This window comes from Tursiops truncatus, chromosome 3 (assembly GCF_011762595.2).
Source record: "Tursiops truncatus isolate mTurTru1 chromosome 3, mTurTru1.mat.Y, whole genome shotgun sequence".
Classification (NCBI taxonomy): Eukaryota; Metazoa; Chordata; class Mammalia; order Artiodactyla; family Delphinidae; genus Tursiops; species Tursiops truncatus.
Genome location: NC_047036.1, coordinates 157,846,616 through 157,862,395, shown reverse-complemented (window position 1 = coordinate 157,862,395; position 15,780 = coordinate 157,846,616). Strand labels below are relative to the sequence as shown.

The following is a 15,780-nucleotide window of genomic DNA, read 5'->3' as shown; positions in this document are numbered from 1 at the left end:
ACCATCCAGCTCCTCCAGTGGAGGAGGCACTAGATATCCTGCCTGTCCTGAGAGAGGGCAGGGGAGAGGAGAAGAAGAGGCCTGAGCATCTACTAAATTGCCAAGCTTATGATGGGGGCTCTACTCCCTGGTCTGCTTGGAGTCTCATAACCATGCAGGGTGACACTCAGAAAACAGATGCTCTGAGCTGGTGGAGAGGGGAGGGAGGGGGAAAGAAAGAAAGAAAAAAGATATTAAAAAGGCAGAAGAGAGAAAACCTTTATCAGCACCAACTCACACTATATTACTGACTCTTCACAACCACCCTATTTTACAGATCAGAAACTGAAGCCCTGAGAAGCTAGATGAATTGCTGGGTCACACAGCAAGTACATGCTCCAGCCTGGATTCAAGCCCAGCCCACCCAAGTCCTGGCCCAGGACTCTTTCCACAACTTGGTGCCCATCCCTTGGAAGAGTCACCCTTCCCAGCGTCCAGGTTTCCCTCTTTGTTCATTGGGGATGGTCATTCCCTTACAAATGCAATAATGCGGGACACTGAGTCATGAGGAGGGCAGAGCTGGGAAAGGGAAGGATGGCAGTTCCTTCCTCCTTCATAGCTCAGGGGGCAGCCTTGAAGGTGGTCTCCATACGTGTGTTTGCAGAGACCAAAGCTGAGGCCAGAGGTCCTAAAATTCTTGGAGCTCTTTATTTCCCATCCTTCCTCTCTCAAATATCCCCTTATGCCTCTGGAGATGCCCAGGTACATGCGAGGCCCCCCTGAGGGCCCAGAGCCCCTCTCATGAGGAAGATAGTGCTAGGCACAGACACATTCAGCACTAAATGGTTAGGAGTGAGAATGGGAGAGTCTAGAGGAGAGACCTATGGTCTGTCTGGGGGAATCAAAGAAGGCTTCCTGGAGGAGAAGGTCATTAGAGCTGCATGTTGAAGCCTGAGCAAGAGCTTGCCAAGCACACTTGGGAATCCTGCACCTTGAAATAGGTGTGGATGGCAGAAGGGAGAAGCAATCCTTCTACCTCTCCCTCTCTGCCAGTCAGGGCCAGCCTGAAGGCTGCGATAGCCACAGTGGGAGTGTCAGAACCCAAATGATAGGAGTGCCATGGCTTAAAATTGAGCAACAACCATTTAACAAAAGCTTGGGCAAACAACTGCCTATCCGAACATGTCTGCTCTGACTCTGAGAGGTGAACATTCTCTAAAAGTTCCTGGGAATGTTATTGTCACGCCTTTTCCCATGCTGTTCCCATTATCTGTATTGCCATCGTGGCTTTGGTAAACTCCTATTCATCCTTCAAACGGCCCTTCTTCTGGATAGCCCACCTGCCTAGAAACCCAGGTAGGCTCTGGGAGTTGAGGGTTTACTCATCACTCAGAGGCCCAGCCCACCTACCTGAGGCGCCCACCAGGGGCTTGATGTAGTCAGGGTGCACCAGAACCACCAGTGGCAGGACAGGTCCTATCCACACCAGGATCACGTGGTGCATGCTGTCCAGCACCTTCTTCTCATCTTGGAGGCCTGTCTCATTCGGGAGATACTGCAGAGGGTGGTAGAGAAGGGTAGTGAGAAGGTGTCCAGCCCTGGCTTCCCCCAGCCCTTCCCTCCCACCACTTCCCCGGCCCTCAAAACAAGCCAGGAAGAGCTGTATGACTGTGGGCAGTTGGCTGCACCTCACGGAGCCTCCATTCCCCCATCTGAAAACTGGGGGAAAAGTCAACTCCCCTTCTGAGGGTAGTTGAGAGGATTCATGGAATAGCAAAGTGGAAGAGCCCCAGCACAGGGCCTGACACACGGCGGGTGTTCAAGAAATAAAAGCAGTAAGAGTAAACACAATAATGATAACGGTTGGCACTTAATCTAGTACCTCTACGTTCGTAACAAAATATTACTAGTATTGTTCTCTTTAACACGTACACATGCTTGCAGTTGGGTGCTGCTGTGGGCAGTTTTCAGATATTCATGCATTCAACCCACACAAGAACCCTATGACATAGTTGCTACTATTTTCCCCATTTTACTTTACTCCGAAGGGTCAAATGATTTGTCTTAAGATACAGGTGAGTAAAGCGACTGTCCTGGTTTGGGCTCCCCTAGAAGCAGGACCTGAGACAAGGGTTCTAGGGCAAGCAGTTTATTTGGGGGGTGATCCCCAGAAACACGGGTGGGGAGAGGAGAAGTGAGATAGAGAGGAAAGGCAGCCAGCAAAGAGTTGTCAAGGGAATTACTCCCATGGGCAACTGGGGCTCAGCCCCATTGGGGATCTCTGGGGGACATCCATCTCAGAGTCAACCCACCTGAAGGTGAGGGGGCTGGGGTGTTTTTATACCAACTCCCCTAGTCCCATAATCACCGGCTGAGGTTGAAGTTCACAGTCCGCCCGTGCAGAGTGGGCTTCAGCTGCTAGAGAAAGCCCTAGAACACGGGTGCTAGCAACTAGAAGTCAGCCCACTGAAGCCAGACATGGGCCGAGAGGATGTGCGCAGACACTGGCATCACCTGCCATAGTGGTAAAGCCAGGATTTGAACACAGGCCCCCAAGCTCCAAAACGCCTGCTCTTAACCAACATGTTCTATGAGGCAGAGCACTTCAGGCTCAATGTCAGATGGATCTGAGCTCAAATCCACCCTCAGCAGCTGTGTGATCTTGGGCAAGTCACCTAATCTCTCTGAGCCCCAAAGATCGAATCCATAATATAGGGCAGGTCCATCCCTATTTCATAGGCTATGAGAATTGGGAGAGCTCAGATATAAAGGAGCCTAACCCAGTGCCTGGCCAATGGTAGGGTCCAGCAATTGTAGAATGAATGAATGAATGAACAAATGACTCCTCTCTGGTTTCTGTGTCTCCTTCTTGATCAGGTTCAGCCCTGAGCCTATCCACACCCAAGGGAGATCATGGCGTCATCCAGGTCTCATGGCCTGGGAGGCAGGATGGGCCCACGGGGTCAAGGCTGGACTTCAGAACTGGTGCTGGCCAACCTCCCATGGCACCAGAGCCTGGCCACTATTTCCAGGACCACCATCCATGCCAGAGGGCTTCCTGGAGTAAGGGCATTGGATATGGGGCATGAAAAATGAGTAGAAGTTCATCTAACAGAGAAGGATATTCTGGGCAGAGGGCACAGTTTCGGCAAAGGCCATGGAGGTGGAAAGTCAGAGGCTTGTTCCAGGAGCAGAAAGTCATTCTATGGGACTAGAGGGAGATGGTAGAACAGGTGAGGAGGGTGGGGGTTGGAGTCTAAAGGGACTTGAACTCCAGCTGAGAAGCTGGGACTTTCTCAGGACAGCAATGGGGAGCCATGGAGGGTGTATAAGCAGGGGAGGGACATGGCTGGATTCAGGAATCCTTCTGGGACCAGGATGAGGGATGGACTGGAGGGGTAAGACTAAAGGCAGGAGCCCAGGGAGGAGGCTGGACCATGGAACAGCAGGAGAGGAGGAGGCCTGAGCAGTGGTTGGAGAATGGGAAAGAGGGAGGAGATTCAGGTACAGCCAAAACTTGGTGAGTGCTGGCTGCAGGAGGATAATAAAATGACTGTTTCTTGCACTATTGAGTGGAAATGTCTCCTGCTTCCTTCTTCTGAGACACTCACTCCAAGCAGTATCTAAAATGTGTCTAGAATCACTTGTTACTTCCAGTCTCCGCAGGACCTGAGAATTGAGCACATACATCCACCGCGGTGTAGCAGGCTCAGTGCCCAGCATGCCACAGACACGACTTCAGGAATCGTTGAAACAATCCCACGAGATTATTAGGAATGATTATAGTTCCACGTTGCAGATGAGTCATCTGAGGCACAGGGAGGTGAAATAGCTTGTCAGGGTCACACAGGCGGCACATGGTAGAAACTGGCAAGTCCACACTGGTGACCATTGCCCCAAAGTGCCTCTCCAAAGTCTTCCTCCAAGTTCAGCATGAGGAAGGTCTCCACAACTGTCCCTCGGTTTCATCTAGGCCTGGAAGGGGGATAAGCTGAGTCCAGCAGGGAAATAGGGGCTGGACTCTGGCCCCCAAAGCCTCAGCACCCTCAGGAGTCTGACTTTCTTTCTTCTGACCTCTGAAGCCCTTTTAGAAAAGTCCAGCCTTTCTCATCCAGAAGCTAGAGGGGCAAGGGTAGACAGCTAAGATCGGGGACGCTGGAACCAGACAGCCTGGGTTTAAACCCAGATGCTGCCACTTACAAGCTCTGTGACCTAAGGCCAGCTACTTAACCTCTCTGTGCCGTAGTATTCTCCGGAGAAAAATGGAGATAATCACAGGGCCTACCTTCTAAGGTTGTCAAGAGGACCAAAGGAGTTAATATTTATAAAGTGCCTGAAATAATACCTGGAATATATATGTGAAATAAGAAATGAAATGAAAGAAAAGCGTTGGAATCCTCACCTGGGACCACAGCATTAAAGAGAAAGAGAGAGTGTGTGAAACCACATTGTGGGGTAGGTGAAGCAACAAAATCTACAGGGGTGCCCCGCCTCCCGCTCTGGGATTTCACAAGCACTGGTACCTGTTGCTACAGCAATAGCCTGGAATTGTAGAGAGAGCTTTAGAGTCAGCTCTGCCTCATCCAAGCTGTGTGATCCTGGGTTCCTGCTTGCCCTCTCTGAACCTCAGTCTCACTCCGATCCTGTAAAATGGGTCTCTTCATGGCTCCAACTAGATTCTTGGGGGGATGAGGGAAGCCAGCAGGTCCGTCATCCTTACTGAACATCTGCACCTCCCCTGCCCTGCCCAGCCCACCTGCCCAGCCACACACACCATGCCCAGGTGACCCAGCAGCCAGCTGCGCCGGGGCGGCTGGGGGAAGCAGCGCAGTCGGCAGCAGGTGATATAGAAGTGCCAGCAGAGCCTCAGGAACTGCAGCAGCAGACGGAAGAGGAAGAAGAGCAGGGAGAGAAGGAGCCCGGACAGGGCATACAAACGGAACGCCGTCTTCTCCAGTCCCAGGAGGTGCAGCAGGTGCTCTGTGATGGGCAGCATCCTGGGGGGACACACAGGGTGGGGGTCAGTGCAGGGGGGAACCACCCTCTGGCCACATGTGTGCCATACACATGATGACCTGTGGAGCCAAGCGTGATGTGCCTGGCACATAGTAGGCACTCAGTCCATGTAAGTCCCAGACACCAAGGATGCTTCTTCCCAGAGCAGTGACCTCCAGCCAGCTGGCCCCGCCCATATGCCCTCAGCCTTGACTTCTCAGGGCATCCCTCCCAACGTCTCTGCCCGTGCACAGGTGGCCAGAGTATTAGAAAATTGAAACAAACTCCCCCTCCTCCTTCTTGCCAAAAGTAGCTCTCAATCAATGACTGATGAGCGTTGCTGGATAAATAACCCAGCTCCTTCTTTCCAGGCCAATGACCCTGAGATGTGGGTTCTGCATGCACTGCTAGGGTTCCCCAGCAGCATTAAACTTCAGCCCCTCCTCCCCCTCCTCCCCCTCCTCCTCCCCCTCCTCCTCCCCCTCCCCCTCCTCCTCCTCCTCCTCCTTCTTCTTCTCCTCTTCCTTCTTTTTTTAATTGAGGTAAAACTCACATGATATAAAATGAAGCATTTTAAAGTGAGCAAGTCAGTGGCATTAACACATTCACAATGCTGTGCAACCACCACTTCTATCTAGTTCCAAAACATTTCCATCACCCCAAAGGGAGAACCCGTCTCCATTTAGCAGTCCACTCCCCGCTCCCCCCGACCCCTGGAAACCGCTAATCTTTTTTCTGTCTCTATGGATTTGCCTATTCTGGACATTTCATATAAAGGGAGTCATACACAGCGACTTTTCATGTCTTTTGTGGCTTCTTTCACTCAGAATGATGTTTTCAAGGTTCATCCACTTTGTAGCATGTATCAGTGCTTCATGTCTTATACTGCTGAGTAATAGTCCATTGTAAGAATTTATCACATTTTGTTTATCCATTCATCTATTGGACATTTGGGTTGTTTCCACCTTCTGACTACTATGAAATGTGCTGCTATGACCCTGCATGTCTATGTATTTGTTTGAGTCCCTGTTTTCAATTCTTTTAGGTTCACTGCCTTCTCCCTTATTCGTCTTTTCTGTGATCACTTCCCACATAAACTACTTGCACTCAAATCCTTGCCCTAGCGTCAGCTCCTGAAGGAACCAAAACAGAGTGGGTGTGTACCAATAATACTAATAACACAGTGACCAGGTGTAGAGCGCTTACTACCTGCCATGCACCACCATCAGGGTGGTGCCTCATTTCATGGAATCTTAAAGCAATCCTTGAAGGCAGGTCCCGTCATTCTCTCCATTTTCAAGACAATTCAAGCTCAGTGCCTCCAACTCACGGGAGTTGGGAGCTGGCCGGGGTCCCCTGAACCCCCACCAAGGCCAACCTCAATCAATTTGAGGGCCCATGGATCTCAGACAACACCAAGGAGACTGCTGAAAATGCTCAGGTCCTGCTCTCATCAATCTTTTCCACTCAGTCCTATGAGCCAAGGGTTCCCTCTGTGCTCCCACCTCCTTGGACAACAGAGCTAAAGAAACCCTGCACTGCAGGTTCTCACCTGTGTCCTCAACACCCACCCACCCCTGCCAGGGGTGCCCCCTCCCAGGACCTCCAAGCCACTGGCTCCTCCACCAGCCAAAGTCCAACCACATCATCCAGGCAGAGGTGAAGTTTCTATTGGTTGCTGTGTCCTGGGAAAGCAGGAGGATGGGTCATTACCAAATGTGGAGGACCCCATTGGAATGGTCTGACTTACAAGGCAGATGACATGATGACTCATTAGGATGGCTACTATTAAAGAAAGAAAGTAAGAAAATAACAAGTGTTGGCAAGGATGTGGAGAAATTGGAAACCTATGCATTGCAGGAGTGAATGTAAAATGGTGCAGCCGTGCTGCAGAGAACAGTATGGTGGTTCCTCAAAAAATTAAACATAGAATTACCGTATGTTCTAGCAGTCCCACTTCTGGGTAGATCCCCAAAAGAAATGAAAGCAGGGGCTCAAACAGATATTTGTACACTCATGTTCATGGTGGAACTATTCGCAATAGCCAAAAAGTGAAAGCAACCCAAGCATCCATCAATGAAAAAATGGATAAACAAAATGTGGTCCATTCACACAGCGGAATATTATGCAGCCTTAAAAAGGAAGGAAATTGTAACACATGCTACAACACCAAAGAACCTTGATGACATTATGCTAAATGAAATAAGCCAGACACAAAAGGACAAACACTGTATGATTCCACTTATATGAGGTCCCTGGACTGGTCAGATTCATAGACACAGAAAGGAGGATGGTGGTTGCCAGGGTCTGGGGGAGGGGGAAATGGTGAGTTAATGTTAACAGATACACGGTTTTAGCTGGGGATGATGGATGGTAGTGATGGTTGCACAACAATGTGAATGCCCTTAATACCACTGAACTATACACTTAAATGGTTAAAATGGTAAATGTTTTGTGTATTTTACCACAGTTAAAAATCTTTTTTAAAATACAGAAAGCCTGGTGTAGGCAATATGCCCTCTGGAGGGCTGGAGGGGGAGAGAGTAAGCAACCTTCCAAAATGAAACACAGAGAGCTCCAAGTCACGAGTCCCAGGCATATGCTCTGAACTAAGACCACTGATGTGCAATTGGGCTGCCTCTCTCATGGGCAGCTCTAGGTGACACACGCCACAGGAAGTAGCCATGGGTATTTATTTCTTTACCAATTTAGCGATGGATAATGATTTTTGCCAGCAATATCGGGGAAGCCAGCTAGCGGTTACTACGAAGAATTGTGACCTTCCTCTGGCTTCCACAGGCCAGGACTTCCACTAAGGGTTCTACATGCTTCTCTTCAGAATTCAGTTGGCAAATCACTTCTGAGCCCCTGCTATGTGTCTGACTCTGTTCTAGGCATGGGGATGTAATGATGGCAGGACAGACATGGTCCTGGCCCTTAGGGGTGGTGACCACCAACAGACATGCTAGGACACCACAGAAAGGCTACATGTTCTGAAGAAGGTAAAGTGGGGATGGGGGAGTGGCTGAATACTGGCCCCCCCCATTGATATCCCATTCTAATCCCTAGAACCTGTGACCTTATATGGAAAAATTTTTGCAGGTGGGATTAAGGTAAGGATCTAGAGATGGGGAGATGATTCTGGATTGTCCAGGTGGGTCCTAACTGGAATCACAAGTGTCCCTCTAAGAGAGAGGCAGAGGGAGCCGAGGACCCGGGTTCAATCCCTGGTCAGGGAACTAAGATTCCGTAAGACACGTAGCGCAGCCAAAGAAAGAGAGTGAGAGAGAGGCAGAGGGAGATCCAGCACACAGAAGAGAAGGCCGTGTGAAGACAGAGGCAGGGATTGGGGTGATGCGGCCACAAGCCAAAGAACACCTGGAGCCCCCAGAAGCTGGAAGAGACAAGCAAGGATCCTCCCCTAGAGCTTTCAGAAGGAGTGTGGCCCTGCCAACACCTGGATTGCAGACTTCTGGCCTGCAAATCCGAGAGCTAATAAATTGTGTTGTTTTAAGCCATCCAGTTCCCAGAAATCTGTTACAGCAGCTACAGGGCACTAATACTCAGAGTAAGAGGATGGGGAGCAATTCTTTTAGATGAAGTGGTCCAGGGAGGCCTCTCTGGAGAGGGATATCTGGGCAGAGGCCTGAGTGAAGTGAGGAACCTATATGAAGGGGGTTTTCTTACTGAAATATGTACACACACACACACACACACATACACCATAAGCAGCTGGGTTCTAATCCTAACTCCTCCACTGACTGCTTTTACTGTCACCCCCAGTTCCCCATATGGAACTGGGGGTAGCTGTGAGAGATGATCTCTGAGTCCACCATGGTATGACCTTTCCTGTGTGTGGTCTGGAGTCAACATATTCAGCCAACAGGTCACATGGGTCACATCTAACCCCTGGGCAAGCTGGCTGTGGTCTGGCTTCTACCCCATCCACTACAGATACCTTTCGAAAGGCCTGTCATTCCTCTGCTCTAACTCCCTCCAGGGCTCCCCACTCCCCCCAGCCTGGTATCCAAAGCCCTTTGGGAGGTGAACCCTGTCCATCCTCCACCTCAGCCACAAAGCTCCCCTTTCTCAGTCCGTTTTGGACCCCCCCTTTCTTCACCCAATTTGTAAATGTTGGTGTTCCTTAGAGCTTGGTCCTGGGTGGTCTCCTCTCCCTCTGTGCACACCTCCTGAGGATCTCACGCCCTCCCATGGCCTCCGTGACTCGTCTCTGAGGTGCCTCCCATGTCTCAGTGGCCCCCTTGATAGGTCCAGCCACCTCCTGGATATTCCCCCACGGGTATCAGATTCCCCTCACCCCCACCTCCTTCCTTCTTCCTCCATTCGATCTGTTGCCAGCTGCTGCCAGTTATCCAGCCTAAACATCTTTCACATCCATTCATTTCTCTCCATCCATCATCCCAATCGATGTCAATTCACCGCTGTGGTAGCCTCCTCCCATCGGTCCCGAGTTCCATGCTTGGCCCCCAGCAGTCCATTCTCCACACAGAAGTCAGAGGGCTCTTCCTAAAATTAAATCAGACATGACCTTCCCCTTCCTCCTATGGCCCCCCCATTACACTCTGAAAGCAATTCAGACTCCTTCCCATGGACCCCATTGCCCTGTGTGGCCTGCCCCTGCTGACACCTCCAACTCTGTCTCCCACCGCTCTCCCCCTCACTCACCCAACTCCGGCCACTCCAGCCACAGGCTAAGTTCATTCCTACCTCAGAGCCTCTACACTTGCTGTTCCCTCCACCCTGCATGCCCCTCCCCCAGCTCTGCCCGCACCAGCTTCCCCTTGTCCTCCAGGCCCAGCTCTGCCCTGACAGCCCATTTTGCACGGCAATCATCTACCTCCTTTCCTTTGCTCTCAAAAGAATTACTGAGTACCTGCTGTACGCAGTGACTTTCACAGTCATGCATGCCTTTCATCTTTCCAGTAACCCTCAGAGGAAGCTGGGGGACTTGGAGTCACAGCAAAAGCCCCCACCTCCACCCAGGAAAATCGCAGCTGATATTCTGACCAAAGAGATGTCTTCCTGAAGGATTGAAATGGGAAGGAATTGGAACAAGATAAAGTGTGAGCCCTGAAAAAGGGGTCCCTGCTCCAGGTGGGTGGGTGCATGGGAGGGCCAGAGAAAACCCTGTGCCCACCTCACCATCCCTCAGGACAGGTGCAGGCTGCAGTCTTTCCTGGGACAGACACCGGCTCTACTCCTAGCAGAAAAAACACATGCTGTGGGTCCCCAACTGGCTCTCCCCCTGGGAGCCACAGTCTTCTCATCCACAAAATGGGAATAAAAGAAAGAGGTCCATCTGATGTTCATGGGAGGAGCTCAACAAATGGGTGCATTGAGGAAGTCCTCTACTTTCCACAGCTGGGTTCCTCCTCCCCTCAAACAGAGCAGTTCTGTCCAAACCCCCAAAGAAAGTGCTACAAAAAGTTTTGAGGAGGTGCGGCCGCTGTGGGAAACAATTTGATGGTCCCACAAAAAGTTAACTATAGAATCATTCCATGACCCAGAATTCCACTCCTAGGTGTATACCCAAAAGAATGGAAAACAGGGACTCCAACCGATACTTGTGTATAAATATTCATAGCGGCACTATTCACAATCACCAAAGGGTGAAAGCAGCCCAAATGTGCAACAACTGGTGATGGATAGATATCATATGGTGTATCTATACAGTGGAATATTATACAGCCATGAAAAGGAATGAAGCACTGACACAGGCTACAACACGGATGAACCTCAAAAACATCAAGCTGAGTGAAAGAAGCCAGACACAAAAGGCCATGTATTGTATAATCCGGTTTATATAAAATATCCAGGATAGGTGGGAGACAGAAAGCAGATTCGTGGTTGCCAGGGGCTGGGGGGAACGGGAGTGGGGAGTGAGGAGGTCTCCTTTCTGGGTGATGGAAATGTTTTGAAAACAGATACATGTGGTGATTGCACAACATTGTGAATGTACTAAATGCCACAGAATTGTTCACTTTAAAATAGTTATTTTATGTTAGATGAATTTTGCCTCAATTTTTTTAAATGCAGAAAAAAAGGTTTTGAAGACCCATGAGAAATTTATCATGGTGGCTGCCTCTGAAAGGAGCCTGCAAAAACTGGGGGCAGGATTGGAAGGGAGGCTTACCTTTCTGTCTCCATCTTTGGGGACTTTTGGATTTTCTATACCCTGAGCACATATTGACCATTCAAAAGTGTTTTAACTATTAAAATTAATTAGTGCATTGTACAAGCCAAAGAATGAACTCTAATGTAAACTATGGACTCTAGTTAATAACAACGTTCTAGGGACTTCTCTGGTGACGCAGTGGTTAAGAATCCGCCTGCCAATGCAGGGGACACAGGTTTGATCCCTGGTCCAGGAAGATCCCACATGCCACGGAGCAGCTAAGCCCGTGAGCCAGAACTACTGAAGCCCAGCGCGCCCTAGAGCCCGCGCTCCGCAACAAGAGAAGCCAACACAATGAGAAGCCTGAGCACTGCAAGGAAGAGTAGCCCCCGCTCGCCACAACTGGAGAAAAGCCCACGCGCAGCAACGAAGACCCAACGCAACCAATAAATAAATAAATAAGTGAAAGATGGGGGGGAAACCTAGCATGTTAAAAATAAAAATAATAATAATGTTCTATATTGGTTCATCAAGTATAACAAATGCACCACACTAATGAGAGATGTTAATAACAGTCGAGTTGAGGGGGTGTGTTGGAACCCCATACTTTCTGGGTAATTTTTCTGTAAACCTAAAACTGCTCTAAAAAGTAAAGTCTGGGGCTTCCCTGGTGGCGCAGTAGTTGAGAGTCCGCCTGCCGATGCAGGGGACACGGGTTCGTGCCCCGGTCCGGGAAAATCCCACATGCCGTGGAGCAGCTGGGCCCGTGAGCCACGGCCGCTGAGCCTGCGCGTCCGGAGCCTGTTTTCCGCGACCGGAGAGGCCACGGCAGTGAGAGGCCCGCGTACCAAAAAAAAAAAAAAAAAAAAAAAGTAAAGTCTGTTAAGATTTAATTAGTTGATAGCACAGGGAACTATATTCAATATCCTGTGATAATGGAAAAGAATATAAAAAAGGAAGGAATATATATGTATAACTTAATCACTTTGCTGTACAGGAGAAATTAACACAACATTGTAAATCGACTATACGTCAATAAAAAATTAATTAGTTGAAATTAATGAAAAATGAATTAAGATGCTTCAATGGGGGGGCATGTTTGGGGATGCAGGCAGTTATTCTCTTTCTTGATCTGGGTGCTGGTGACATGCGTGGGTTCAGTTTGCAAAAACCCCAGTTCTAGAATGTGCACTTTCCTGTATGTATATTACACTTCAACTTAAAAAATTAAAAATAAAATGAAGAGGTGTTTGGGGATTGCATTATTCTTTAAAAATGCATTTTTGGATTCAAATCACAGCTCTGCCCCTCCCCAAGTAAGCAGCCTGGAGTGAGTCCAGTCCCCATCCTCAGCATCCCCATTTCCAATCTGTGAAATGGGTTAATAATAAAGGGACCTACTTCCTAAGCTTGTCTGGGACACTTCAGTGAGATGAGGCTTGGCACATAACATGCAAAATTTCAGCCATTATTCCTATTTCTATCACAATATTTATCAAAGTGAGACAAATTCAAAGCTGACACTCTCAGGATGCTGTGGGAGGCTGGCATGCCTGTTCCTCTCAGCACCAGCCCCCAATCTCATCCCAGAAGCCAGGCAAGGGCCGCAGCAGCCCCGCCCTGGCAGAGGTGGCCCCGCCCACCCCACTGGGGTGGGCATTATCTGAAGATGGAGGTGACAGTGACTGGCTCTGAGGCCGGCCCACACCCATGGAGGGCTGGTTTGTCAAGTTAGCCCAGCCACCAAACGGGGACTCGTCATACAAGGTGTGTGGACTCCTGAGAACGAATGCAGTAACGTGGAACCTGGCCCACCAGAAACCATATATCTGCCTCTTCTTGAGCCACAGGCACTGTACATACTACCTCCACTCCCCACATGGTGGCCTGACAGCCAGGCACCCAACACTGGCCCCACTGCCCTACATCCCAGCCCTGCTCTCCGTTCCCTCTAGCAGCCTGTAGTCAGACAGCCTGCCCCCTAAGCTGGCTCATGGTACCTTTTCGAACGCCTCTATGCCAAAGGGCTGTCCCATATTTTTCCAAAGTGCCAGACCCCAGACGTTATGAGCTGGGAGGGGGCCTACCCAAGTATCTGGGGTTCTGAGAGTTTCAGGGGCAGTTATGACGGCAGGGCCAGGTTGGCAGAACAGGATGTGGAGGGGTGAGTCTCACCACAGCTTTGGGCATACTTTAGGCATTTGCCTGCAGATTCTTTGGCCCAAAGGAGATCCTGGCAGAAAAAGAAGCTTAAAAATTACCAGTAAGGGCTTCCCTGGTGGCGCAGTGGTTGAGAGTCCGCCTGCCGATGCAAGGGACACGGGTTCGTGCTTCGGTCCGGGAAGATCCCACATGCCGCGGAGCGGCTGGGCCCGTGAGCCACGGCCACTGGGCCTGCGAGTCCGGAGCCTGTGCTCCGCAACGGGAGAGACCACAAGAGTGAGAGGCCCGCGTACCGCAAAAAAAAAAAAAAAAAACTACCAGTAATCTAGATCATTCCAGGGCTGCAATTGTCTCTGCCCATCATCTCCATCAAATGTGGCCATGCTTGGATGTGCACCTCAGAAAGGACTCCTTGGAGCTCTGCATCTTAGCTGTGTGACCTCAGGTGAGTGTCTGCACCTCTCGGAGCCTAAACTTCCTCATCCATAAGACAGGAACCCTATTACCAACTTCATGGGGCTGAGATGACAACTAAGCGTTTTTTAATGTGCTCAGCTCAGTGCTTCATCAAGGACAGTAAGTCCTTGATCAGAGGTACCTCTCACGGCTGTTGGTACTACCATCACATTCATTATTGTAACTCAGCCACCCAGGATTTCGAGAATCAGGCCCAAGTCTTTCCAGGGAGAAGAGATGGGGTCCCATACCGTCTGGATGACTCTTGAATGTCTCCAGAGTCAACCAAATCCCTCTGCGGATACCAACCAAGGTCACGGCTGCACACTAGCCCAGAGCTAATGTTACTGCTCAGAAACCCAAGCTGGGCTATACAGAGAGGCCAGAGCCTTCGGAAAGTGCCCAGGATTTTGGGGTCAGCTGGGGCTGGTTTGTTCAAATCCCAGCTCCCCCATTGTCTCCCTCCCACCTCCAGCCTGAGACCTATCAGCTGGTGGGCCTCAGTTGCTTTGCATGGTCCCTGCTGGCTAGCCCCGCTCTGGTCCAAGGGGGAAGGGCCAGGCCCCTGGGACACCAGGGAGCATTCTTTCAAACAAACATCCAACGAACATCAGCTGGGACCAACTGCAGGACCTCACGCGACCCTCACGGCCAACTGTGGGGACCCAGGCAGGCATCCTCTTTTCATAGAGGGTCAGTTGGAGGCTCTGCGCCTGTGATGTGTGTGAGACTGTGAAGGCGGCGGCACCACAAGCCTAAGGTCCATCAGTGGGGCGCACTGCCTCCCCTTTAAGACAATGTGGAGTGGTGAAATCCCAGTGACCCCAGCCAGCCTTAAGCAGGCGTCACAGGGCTGGGCTTGGATCCGTCTAAGATGCCCTGATTCGGAGAGGTGTCTTCTTGAGGCCCTTCCCACCATGGACACCCAGAGAGAAGGATACACCCAGGACTCCGAGGCGCACATAGAAGAAACCTCACACAAATGCAGCGACGGTCGGGGGGACACACGCGCGCGCACACACACACACACACACACACACACACACACACACACACGAGTCCCTCACAGGCAGTCCCGTCCTGGTTCCTGGGGATTCCCGGGGCCGGCAGTGCACCCGCCCGCCGCCGCGCGCAGACCCTCGTACCCGCGCTACCAGCCCCGGAGCTGGTGCACCTCGGGTTACCGCGCAGGGCTGAGGCCGCCCTCAGGTTACAGTCCGCCACCCCACGCGCGCTCACCCTGCGGGTCTCGGCCTCCCTCCCTCGAACCAGATCCGCCTGAACCGAAACCTCGGCTCTGACTTGCCGTCAGGCGGCCCAGCTCTTTAACCCAGACCAGCCGGCCACAAGGAGAGGCCCGCCCCTGTCACGCCCCCGATATCAACAGCCTCTGGGCGGGGACTGAGGTGCGGCCTCCAGAGATGGAGAAAACTAGATACAAGAGACATGGAGGCGTGGAGAGGGACAGAAAGGGAAAGACAACAGAGGATGAGTTGGAGAGTGACAGGTGGAGAGATGGAGAGAAAGACACAGAGACAGAGAAAGACACAGGCAAGGAGACAAAGACTTAAGATACCCAGAGGCCCCAACCATCAGGGTTCCTGCCACCCTGACTCCCTTTAGCGCCCAAATCCCGCTCTGGACCACTCTCTAGTGGTCCCACTCCTCCCACACCAGCACCCCTCAGGGCCTCCAGTTCAGGGCCTGCTCCCAAGCTGGGACAGGAGTCCCTAAGCCAGCATCCCTGGTGCCCCACGGGCCACAGGGCCTCCTCTGGGACGCCAGAAATCTGCAGACTCCACAGCCCTTGGGAGCCAGCCGTTCTGCTCCCTCTGGATCTTGGGTCCAACGCACCAGCCTGGAGCTCTGCAGCCAGCCTCTCCCTCCAGGAAGACCTCCAGCTTCAACAAGCACCACAGGGACTTCCCTGGTGGTCCAGTGGGTAAGACTCTGTGCTCACAATGCAGGGCGCCTGGGTTCGATCCCTGGTCGGGGAACTAGCTCCCCGCATGCATGCCACAACTAAGAAGTCCACATGCCACAACTAAAGA

At 51.1% G+C, this 15,780-nt stretch overlaps 1 protein-coding gene across 3 annotated transcripts in view; it reads right to left on the bottom strand.

Moving 5' to 3' along the window:
* The window catches only part of CYP4F22 (cytochrome P450 family 4 subfamily F member 22), a 29,442-nt gene extending 14,377 nt beyond the window's left edge, over positions 1-15,065 (bottom strand). Inside the window, exons 1-3 of one of the 3 annotated variants that reach the window (XM_073802984.1) lie at positions 14,969-15,065; positions 4,754-4,976; positions 1,390-1,534 (exon numbers count right to left, since the gene is read on the bottom strand). In XM_073802984.1, coding sequence (XP_073659085.1) covers positions 1,390-1,534; positions 4,754-4,975 — 367 coding nt within the window. In that variant the 5' untranslated portion in view covers position 4,976; positions 14,969-15,065. Of the gene's footprint in view, positions 1-1,389; positions 1,535-4,753; positions 4,977-13,371; positions 14,087-14,968 lie in introns of those variants that run through there. The other 2 variants (XM_019951226.3, XM_019951225.3) reach the window with 2 other exon arrangements.
* Between the last annotated feature and the right edge of the window lie 715 nt (positions 15,066-15,780).